This window comes from Opisthorchis viverrini (genome assembly GCF_000715545.1).
Source record: "Opisthorchis viverrini unplaced genomic scaffold opera_v5_96, whole genome shotgun sequence".
Lineage (NCBI taxonomy): Eukaryota > Metazoa > Platyhelminthes > Trematoda > Opisthorchiida > Opisthorchiidae > Opisthorchis > Opisthorchis viverrini.
In genome coordinates, this window is record NW_008751749.1 from 262,565 (window position 1) to 274,295 (window position 11,731).

General features: G+C 45.1%; 1 protein-coding gene across 1 annotated transcript in view; it reads left to right on the forward strand.

Annotated features, from left to right (window-relative positions):
• The window catches only part of T265_05121 (hypothetical protein), a gene marked incomplete at both ends in the record, with an annotated part of 74,014 nt that overhangs the window by 59,030 nt on the left and 3,253 nt on the right, over positions 1–11,731 (forward strand). The window contains 3 exons of the mRNA XM_009170045.1: positions 745–933; positions 4,275–4,493; positions 7,091–7,392. Coding sequence (XP_009168309.1) covers positions 745–933; positions 4,275–4,493; positions 7,091–7,392 — 710 coding nt within the window. The remainder of the gene's footprint in view (positions 1–744; positions 934–4,274; positions 4,494–7,090; positions 7,393–11,731) is intronic.

Sequence of the window (11,731 nt, forward strand, 5' to 3'; positions counted from 1 at the left end):
TGGCTAAATCCCTCCTCTTCTGCCTGTGCTTATATAGTATCTAAACGGAATCTAAGGCTTCTAAAGTAACTGGCTGGTGCCAAGGTAGTTTTCACGTAATTTGATTGGTCAGCGTGGAGTCTGACTCGCGTCATTTTTTTATCATTTCCTTATATCTGTTTGGTTTGAACCAACCAGAGCCACCTCGAGACCGACCAGTCAACTTGGAGCCATTAGTCATTGTTTAGAAAATATCTAAGCACATACAGAACAGGGGGAGTTCAGCCACTCGACGCTTGTTGGTGATGAAATATCTTCGCGATCCAGCTGTCATGTTAGCTAAACAAACCAGCAACGAAGCAGCTCACCCGAGTTTCCTCTTTTCCACAAAATCACTAACTAGAAATGTCTCATCACAACTCAAATGGGCATAGATGCGAAGAACGACCAAATGTGATTTTAGTGATATAGCCGAAGTAGAATATGACCTGACTACGATGGGATGAAAAAGATACCTAATGTTTAGGCATCACTACATCAATTACGGTTACTGAGGTTGTGATACGCACTTTTAAGTGTTTATACTGGGCGAGAAGTTGGTTTAGTGGTAGCAGCTCTCGCCTGGTCAAACGCCATTTCCGGCGCCGAGTTAAATTCATTCTTCAGTTTAATTGTTCCTAGGAGAAAGGTGCCTTAACTCTGTTTTGTTTACTAACCGTGACCCGCTAACACAATCCCAACTGTTCTTAATCCATTCTAACCTAGATATTCGTACAGAAGTTTGTCGAACTGTTTATTGCACCAATTCAGCCGGTTGTAAGTCTCCTAGATGAATTTGACCGCACAATTTCTCGGAACATCACCAACTTCGACGACATATTTTGCGCGGTGGAGGCACTGAAGAAATTCCGGAGTCAGGAGATCTCCATGGACATGACTTTGCTCAAGGCTGAGGTACGTTGGTCAAACTTATTCACACGCCCTCCCCCCTCCGTTGATATGCGTCTACCTCGTCATAAGTTCCCATAAATAGAAACCAGATCACTCAAACATTTGCCACTGATCCATAGGTGAACCTCTCTTTCTCTCCCTACATATATATATATATATATATATATATATATATACCACCCCGAGACAAAAACATACACTCAGGTCTGCGGTAGCCGCCTTGTAGCAGAACTGCATTATAACTTACCGTCATCGAGCCACCAATCTGGACACACTAGTGGGTCTGGATGGGCTTATGAACCATAGTGAAACTTCTCCGGTACGTTATTGTCAGGACACGATTGTGCTCATTCCCCTAACTCCGAGCCCAGCCACGAGGACGATGCTGATGATGTCGCTCTCATACTGTCAAACACTGTTCAACGGCATCACACGTTTCGTTGGTGCCACGCTGCTGTAAGCCTCAGCTATATCAGTTCCGCAACTCATTTAGTTGTGAGGCATGGAGTAAGGCGTACTGGGGTAAGCTAACACTGCGGGGTATCCCGTGGACGGGTTGCAACAATTCCAGCTGTTGATCGAAGTCGTTCACGAGAAAAATGGAAGGCAGTATAGTAAGCTGGACTCGTTAGTGTATGAGCAACTGAAGAAATTTCAATCCAGAAACTTGACATGTTCGTGATGTATTTCGTAACATGTCGCGCGAAAATTTACGCCTGCTGCGGAAATTTATGCGTATGACTCAAAGGCGGCCGACCGACACTGCAACATGACACTAACGGTTTAGAATCTGGCCACCCGTACAACCCTCTACCCTCTCTATTCTATCCACGCTGGGATGCTTGGCGATTTCCACCGCCTCGGCCACCAGTTGCTGTGGTGTGAATCTTAAACCCCGTCTCAGGATGTCCACATTTTCTAAATCTATCCTATGCTCACTGCCTAGAGCATGCCCTGTCAGTGCTGAATCTTGGACTAGCGCCTGGTATTCCTCTGCGTTTCTCGGTGGTTTGTTAATGGAACGCTTATGCTCACCGATTCTGGTGTGCAATTCCCTGGCTGTCTGACCTATATAAACCTTCGTACAGTCGTTACATTTTATTTTGTATACACAGTTAAAAGTTGTATCAACCGGAAGGCGATCCTACAAATGCACCAGCACCGAGCGTAAAGTTTTCCTTTGCTGGAAAGCTACTCTAATGTTAGCCGCATTCAGCACCCTTCTAATGACTTCAGATGTATGGAATGACCGTTGTTCCGATCCACTCCTTGTTAGACCTTGGTGTTGGCACCAATAATCGCTTAATTAAACCATCTGGGTATCCTCTATCCTGAAGTCGCTTTTTTACCTCAACTTGTGTTGCTCTTCGGTCGACCTCCTCTGTACACAGTGCTCTCACTCTCCTAAACATCGCTGAAGCGATGTTAGCACATACTGCTTTTGGATGTGCACAGCAGTAGTTTAAGACCGCATCGCTATCTGTTGATTTCCGGTATACAGTGGTTTTTATTTTCCCACCACTCTTGTGTGTCATGCATTCAAGGAAAGGTAGTGTACCCGATGTGAACTCTAGCTCCATGCTAAATTTAATTTGAGAGTCCAAAGTGTTCAGATATTGAAAGAATTCGTTCACCTTATCCCTCTTTATCACAAGGAACGTGTCATTTACGTAACGCCAGAACGCCCTTGTGGACACTCGAATCCGTTTAAAGCTTTCTGCCCAAAGTCTTCCATGTACTTGTTAGCAGAAATCGAGGGTATTAGTGATCCCATCGATAAACCTTATCCTTGAGTAGCTGGGCTTCAGATAGAGTTAGACGAAGTCCTGATTAGCTTTGATGTCAACCCGATGCACGCCAGTGTCCCTAAAGCGGACGCTGTGGAAGTAGCGAGATTACTTTACTGGCAGACACAACGCTGCAAGGAAGAACGCAACTCTCCGTAGACGAGATAGCTGAAGGCATAAAGGTATGCCTAAACCTCAGTCATTTTGTTTTGGACTCAAATGTATGCTTTACTTACCCACTTGGCCTGACGAAGCTTTTGACTCAAAAGCGGAACGTTGCCCGGAAAAAAAATCCATCGATTGTTTACCGAACCCCTCTGAAACGATAAACAAGTTTGTTCACACGAGCACGTAACAACTTCGTCGTAAGACGTGCGTGTATCGGCAGTCTTGTAATGCAAGGAAGCTGTAGGGACATACCGAACCGACACAATGCGTCCCGCAAAAAGTTTTCTTTTTAATAAGATATATTCATTTACAAAGTGCTTGGGAAAGGCCAAAATACTCTGATGACCTACACCGAAAAAAACGCCAGTTGTTTTATTTATTTGCGGAGAAATAATTAGTTCGCCCGTTTTTATTGCCGAACTACTTCAAGTGAAGCTAGTCGAATACTGAGGTCGTAAAGTAACCTGTTCCATCAGTGAAAATATCACGTCCTTTTCCGCGTTCCTCAGGATTGTGCTTGCTGATGAGGAGTGCTTGTACAACGTTCTGGTGCTTTGTGTGACTGTCGTGGAAGAGAGTGGTCAACAGAGGACGCAATTTTTTGTGATCCATTTAAGCAGTGAAAATGCGCGCAATTCAAAGAGGAAAATACTTCTTTCGATGCTGCAACTGGTGATAAGCGAATTTTTTCTACATTGAAGGTCTGTAAAACCGCTAGAGAAAAACCGAATATGTTTGGGCCGTCATTTTTCGAGCCCAGTTAGCTTGTTCTTTAACCGGAAGAGCTCCTGTGAGCTAATATGCACATATCGGTGGACGCCCCCCCCCCAATCATCGGTGAACGAAACTGCGGCAGCCACAACCACTGTACGACGAGTACGCGGGTATTACAGCTGACAATGATGATGATGTCGTTCGATGGGTGGGGAGTGTGAGGGGAACCCGGTGAGCGAAGAGCTGCAAGGGTGAATGATACTTCCAGGTTGCCCAAGCTGAAGGAAGTATAGTTGAGGTACTGGGATCATTCGACCGGGCGTTTATTCTGATATCGTAGTATTATTGTAAATTGTAGTATTGTAAATATAAAATAATCTAAATGATTCCGTCTCAGGGCTTGGCAGGCGCTTCACACATGTGGCAGTGAAACATCGGTGTTGAACACTGATGTCACGCTGTCGATGACGATGACGATGATGATGATGATGATGATGATGATGATGATGATCATGATCATGATGATGATCATGATGATGATGATGATGATGATGATGATCATGATGATGATGATGAGATGATGATGATGATGATGATGATGATGATGATGATGATGATGATGATGATGATGAATATGCACATATATGATATCGGTTCCGTCTCTCGAACTTTCAGGAAGCACAAGCTATGCTCAACAAATACTCACTGGGTCTGTCTCATGACCAGGCTGATCGTATTGAGGCGGCTCGATGGGCATTGACAAGACTGACGGACCGGATGTCGTCCACGGTCGACCATATCCTTGAAATTATGCCTGCTCGACAAAAATATCTGGCCGAATTGAGTGCGGAAGTGCGGCAGTTGGTCAAGCAATTTCTCATTGACTTTCAGCAAGTAAGTGTCTGTTTATTTCTTGTCAACATCAGCTTGCATGAGGTGATATTTACTTATATAACCTACAGAGCTTGTACAATGTTAAAGAACTATGTTTCTTTAGGTGATATATTATGTATTTATCTTTCTTATTAGAAATTCACCAGGATGTAAGATGTTCTTTTTCACACACAGTACATTGTATCACCAAAATCACGGTTAAAAGTTACGACAGTCAAGCATCGATGTTGAACACTGATTCATGCTGTCGATAATGATGATGATAGCTAAAGTTGAATTGCAACGACACCATCAACTATCCATGGGACCCGGTTGAATGGTCTTTTTATATTCGGAAGCAGGGGATCCATTGAAGCCCTAACTTTACGAAGCCTACTTTAGTTGAGTAATTGTTAGGATGCGTGCAGACATGAAAAGTACATGCGCGGTAGACGGCGCGTCCCCAAGGTCACAATTAGTACCACATTTCCCTGATAGCATGTACGTCTGTGGAGGTTACCAAACACGCCTTATCAGCATGCTTCTAGCGGATTGGGTGTGAAGTTGTTCACGGCAGGAACGCCGCCATTGGCTGGAGAGAACGAGCAAGCGAATCACCATGATTGGCCATATAGCCATCCTAAATATTTAAGCAGAAGCTCTGTATGTTCGTCCTGACAATACAGCCGTGTCCTGGGCTCCCTGTCTACTTACCACGTAGTCTGGCAGGCTCAGGTCTGGTGTAACGGCCACCCACGACACAGCAGTTATTTTTCCGCTAGTCTGATTTCGCATTGTGTACAATAAATACGATTAGGTACCCTGTTTTTCGCCTAATTGCGTTTTTGGGTCCAAGCGTTATGCGATCTTACGAGTGGTCTTACATTCAGTTCACCGTTGGCTGTCAGTTACTGTCGAATCTCTCCGAGTTGTTTACTTGACCTTCCTCCGTTTTACCCCCATGGAAACACCATATTCCGTTGTCGCCCTTTATGGCCGGATGTGATCCGTCCCATAATCACGTATGCCATTGTGGTGCACAGTTGGAATTACAAATTGGGGATGAATCTAGTCTGAAGCAATGGTAATTTGGTATTATTTCGCAGTTGCATTTGAGGTATAGTAACGGCATCTAATTGATAACTAGCCCAAAGGTTTAGTCCTTGATTACTTTCAATAGGCTTTCACGAAACTTGAATAGGATTATCAGGAAGGTCAGATTTCTGAAAGTAACCTCAGAATGCCCGAAACCCACTGCTCCACAAAAATCTCAATAGGAAAGCCGGCAAGCATCCAGGCCAGTCAATCATTCAATCAATTCAGCAAAAGTTGATGAGTGTTCATGCACGCCACAGAAGCACGACCGAATGTGATCAGCGTTCAGGCATTGCATAGAGGCACGATCGATGTTGACGGGTGTTCACTAACGCCTATCAGACAGCCTGGATCAGTGTCAGAAAGTCCCATTTAAATAGAGTGGGGCCGTTGTAACTTTTGCTCTCGCACTCGCTTGTTCGGAATACAGCTGTTGTGTTCCCTTCTGTGAGTCTTTTTTCCGACAACTAGGCACTGGAGTGGGCCAGCAGCAGATACCACAGATTGACGAATCAGCAGATACAACACTAACGAATTCTAATCTGTCGTCCTGCTTTCCATTATTTTTTGATTGGCTTGGTTTGGTCGATAAAAATGGGTGGGGATTGGGAAAGGAGTTATGCGTTGACAATATTCATTGTTGACTGAACAGCCCCCCCCCCGAGCCTGAAGATCATTACGTCCCCTTTCAGAGTTACGAACGCTTTTCTCTTCATGACATGTTCGTCTGAGGCCATTTAGTTGGATTAACAGCCACACAATACTAAAAACACTAGACCGACTGCCGCTGAGCTCACTTTCTCACGCGCAGGTTGCGTTGCTCACTAAGTGGCACAATAATTGAGGCTGTCACGTTCACCATACTGCTACAGAGGCGCCCTTCAAAAACAATCAACAGCGATACATAAAGATAATAGTTCAGTTGAAACACCCTTTCGGTTCCTAGTTGCCATGCCGCTCGAAGGAAGGACAAGGGCTGGGATACTGCTCGAGCACAGACAGGGGAAGTCGACAGCCGAACTTGACGGTTGTATACCTCAGCTGAACGGAAGTCAGTTGACGTGCCAACTGGTGTTCGAACTCTTGATTTCTGAAAGGAGCTGGATTGCGTTGAAGAGTGGTAGGGCAGATATTGCAAAAAAAAGCCCTATTCGTCTTGGGAGAATGCAGTTTTTCGAATTTACTGGCAAGTTTTTGAGTCAGGACTCGAAACCTGAGCTTGTGGCCCATTGGCACTTGTCCACCCTCCCTCTTGCCGAGGTTCCCGATACGGTACTTTGAGCGACGCGTAGGTACGACAATCCTGAATATCAAAAGGAAGAATTGGGTCCGAAATTCTACGGTACTATTAGCACAAAGGTAAGCAAATTTATACAGCAAACTTCAATCGTCCACGTTCATAGCATCAACAAGTGCACAAGTCTGTCACTGATCGGCACAGTACGACGAATTTCCAGCAAACTTATGAGTAGTGTATCACGTTTGTACGATTATTTATAAACTTTGTTTTCCATCCATTTTAGCGTGGACCTCTATGCCCTGATCTGACGCAGTATGAAGCTGTGGATAGGCAGCTTATTTTTAGAAATGCGTATGAACAACTTATGAAGAAGGCGGAGAGCTGTGCACGTGGTGAGCGTCTTGTTGGATTGACTCCAATCTCGCTGATCGGTATGCGCCATGTTGGGCACCAGCTGGACTTGCTGCAACATCTCTACGGGTTATGCAGCGAGGTTAACCGGAAACTGGAAGCATGCTTCCTCACTCCTTGGAAGGATGCAGACTTGCCTCAGCTGCATGAGGCACTCTTCGATTTTTTGACAAGGTAACTCAAACGAAAATGGCTCATGTTCTTTGTTCCCCCCCCCCGCCTCCCCGGAATAGTGCTTTAATTTAAGCGAGCACGGTGCTCAAAAGTCAGCACAGTTCGTGAAAAGCTTTCTGATAAACGCATCAGTGGGAAATCTGAAGGTGCTTGTGACTCAACAGTCATGCAGTTAACACTTCTCGACCAAGCATTACGCTGTGAAATTCCAAAACTGAAACTACCTTAACGTCTTCGCACCAGATAGGTCGTCCAGCTGTAACACCCTTCCGGTGCCAAGATGCCATGCTCTAACCGAAGGAAGCATGAGGGTTGGGATACTGCCAGGTTGCCCAAGCCTAGGTAGGGGAAGTCGAGGAGCAGAGGTCGGGTTCGAACCACAAACTTTCCGATTAGTAAATTCACGCTCTAACCACTTGAGCCATCTCCAGTATCAACTATTCCTAAACGATTTTGGGATTTTGCGGGATAGGTATTTTTGTTCATAGCCAGACCACTCTCGTTTGAACGGCCGTGTTCCCGTTCTGGCGTAATTATTCCGGGGAGTCCACACCAAAGGGAATCACTGGACTCGAGTTTCGCCCTTATTAGGGCTCATCAGCAGTGCATACCCACTGTCGAGATTTGAACCCCGGACATTTGACATGCGAGGCGAGCGTGTAACCACCACTCCACCAACGCACGTTGGACGCATCTGAATTATCACGTCTGAACAGGCGAACGTGTTCTCACTTGAGCGATGTGATTGGTGTGCCCGACTCATCGAACGACGACCCAGTAAATGTCCTGGTTGTGACGATCGACTGACCCGCCAGTCAGGACTTCCCAGTCAAGAGGGTCTTACCTTCTGAACATAGAAGTATATACGAATCTGAAAACACATGAGGGGTTCAACTCACTTGGAACTACGGACTCGAGTGCACTGACCTGGACGAATCTATGGTGCTGCTACGTACCTTGTTTGAATGTTGGAGCAGTATATATTTTGGTAGATTTACTGCCATTTGTATATGTCGTCAGAAACAATCTTTCGGCTCCCAGTAAGAGAAACTAGGGGGGAAGCATTCACGATTCGATCATATTCCATACAGACATTCTGACTTCAGTACGCTTATCACGACAGAATATAGAGAACCTTGAACATTACATCTGGTAAGCACATCAACATACTGGATTCTGAATGGTGAAAATGCAACCTTCCCGACTCTATCTTGAGACTTCTGTCAAGAACAATGTGTACCTGGCCCCAGCCTCGATGAGTTCTTCCTGTGCTGCCAATCTTTTCTAGCCAAACACTGCAGTACCGATGTCAGAGCTCTTGAGTACATAGATAGCAAACGATATCCACTAGTCTGGCGCGAGTTTCCGTCGCTCTTATGTTCCACTTGAACCCGAATTGCACGAAGTAAGCGAAATACACTCATTTACAAACAAATTTGGTGTTGCCAGAGGCTCACCTTTATGAGTAGTGCATGACGTCCATCTTAGAAATACACATTTAGTAAAAAGTCATAGTTCTGGGACGAATCCCGTTGATTTTTATTGCAATTTTGCCGCCGAATTTGTCAATTCAGCACAGTCGTCCTTGAAAATCAAGATACAAATGTTTGACTCGTGCAGGTTAGTTCTAGCCACGGAATTTTTCACCAGAGGAGAGCTAACAGTCTACATGGTACTGTACGCCATCTTCGGAATCGTGAAAAACGTTTGTACAACTCGTAGCCAGATTCAGATTAAACAAATGTGCAACCTTGCAGGCTTCTTTCTCGTACCATTTTTAAACTCGCCTGAGGTGGCTACGCTGGGGGGTAACTGGGACCAGAGTGAAGGTACTTGGTAGCCTTGACATTTTGTTCTGGACTGCCGAGCATTTGGCTGACGATCCACAGCGACTTCCTATTTGCAGATTCTATGAAGAGAACGTATAAATGTCGGTTGCTTCCTCATGCTATAAGGTTAGATCCAACCTTTCTGCATCGGCTTATGAAGGCTCGTTGATCTTCATAGATATTTTCTCCCAGAATACTAAAGTCCGGGTGGCTAAGTAGGATGCGTACCAGGATTTGCCTGCAGTGCATAGAAGGCTATTTCCTCCACAGTCGCCCGTTTTCCGTCAGCTTTACTTCCCTGTAGCTTTCTTGTACTCTTTTGCGGGATTTTTAGTAACCGATGTTGCGCAAATAAAGCAAAAAGCTACTTTCAGTGTTGCTTCGCTCAGTTTGAATTGTTAAGCAGGCATTCCGTTTTCTCCAGAAACACTTCGGTTTCCAAACTCCATTATCGCCCTCCAAAGTTCAGTTTTTGTAGACGGGCTGGAAAAGTTCGTCTTCATAGGGCTTGAGACCATCGACGACAGCAGAAGTTCGATGTGTTGTGAGGTAATGCTGGGAAACGTGCTTTCCAAGTAGCAAGTGTATCTCCAGTTCTATCGGACGTTCAGCGTGTCCGGATATCACGGATATACTGAAGGTATTGCATTTTCGGTCCACAGAATGCTTCCAGTGCTTCAAAGGACTGGCCGAACTACACACGATTGAGCACATTGACTCATGTTAACTCACAATTCATTTTTAAGCTGTGCGGCTAGTTCAAAAGTTGGTTCTCGTAATGCGAATTCGTCCTACGCAAGTGAATCTCATGGTCTTTTGTGTGCTTTGATAAATTTGACTCATGTTAACTCACAATTCATTTTTAAGCTGTGCGGCTAGTTCAAAAGTTGGTTCTCGTAATGCGAATTCGTCCCACGCAAGTGAACCTCATGGTCTTTTGTGTGCTTTGGTAAATACCGAATTCTTCTAATCCATCAGTGATGGTAGAGATGCATCATATATATATATATATATATATCCATATGTACTATATTCATTATCAGTGTAATGCAGTATGCAATATGTCATAATATGAATGCGCAGCATCCAAATACGATTAGTCGTTTAGTAGGAGGTCCACAGATAGTTTGTTTTGAGGCTTCAACACCCAAACTTTTGGCCACAATAAAGACCAAAGGGAACAAAATTGGTAGGCGAATGTGTGCAGAGTCCAGGTGCAGGCCAGCTGTCCTAAAATATGGCATTAATAAGAATAACAGACCAGTGACATCATTAGTACAAGTGAATACTGATACAAAAGTGTCCCCCATAAATCCTTGACCCTCCATAAGGACCTTACGCCAACTCCCGCGGCCGTGTGAAGGTCTCGCCTGAGTCCACCACAAAAAGTGATGTCTGACAGGGCTGTCCATTTTCAACCTTCTTCCTCAACTTCGTCATTGATACAATCATGGAAGACTCACTACCATCCTCTAGTGCCTGTGGGGTCGAAGTGATTCTGGGGCGTCCGCAGACGGTATAGCTCTTGGATCTGACCCCGTGGTAATGCAAACAATATTAAATAATCTAAATAATTCTGTCTCACAGTTTGGGCATGCACTTCACATCTGCAAAGTGTAAAGTGCTACTGCAAGCCTGGGTGGGCTTGAACCCCAGTCTCATGCTTCTGGATGCACTGATTGTGGCAGTAGACAAATTTGTTTACCTGAGCAGCTGTGTCAGTCCCAGTGGTCTCGGGAAAGATGAGATTTTAATCCGGGTTAGGAAGGCCAGAGCAGCTTTTGTGAACCTGCGTCACCTGTGGCATCATCATCAGCTTATCCGTCAAGGGTCGGGTTTACAATGCTGCGGTGCGCTCCATATTACTGTACGGATCAGAAACCTGGTCGCTGCGCGCCGAGGACCATCGATGTCTTCGGAGCATTGCCCGAATTTGGTGGGAACACCGGATCATCAACGCTGAGGTTCGTTGAATGGTATTTGGGAAAAACAACTCAGCCTCGATAGATGAACTGATCACACTGTATAGGTTGCGCTGGCTTGGCTCCGTATGTCAGTCGACCGACTTCTTCGTAAGGTTCTTTTCACGCAACAACGTGAAGGGTGGAAACGAGCTGGGGGAGGTCACACAATGACCTGGCAGCAAAGTATAAAAGCCATTACCAGCAAACTTAGCTGCGCTGGACAGACGGCCGAGTCACGCCCTCAATAACGCTCATGCATCCAAGCTATTGCCTTCAATGCATAGCTCCCTTCCCACCCCCCACTTAACAGTCCACCTACAGTGCTGTATTTATGCACTGATTTATCAGCTTTCACCTCACATGCCCAGCTACTTACCCCACCTCCCCGAATTATCGGTGAACGAAACTGTGGCAGCTACAACCACTGTACGACAAGTACGCGGTTAGTGCAGTTGACAATGGTGATGGTGACACTAATAAAATAGATTCCAACATCATGTGACATAGTAAACGCAAAATAATATAATATAATATAATATAATATAA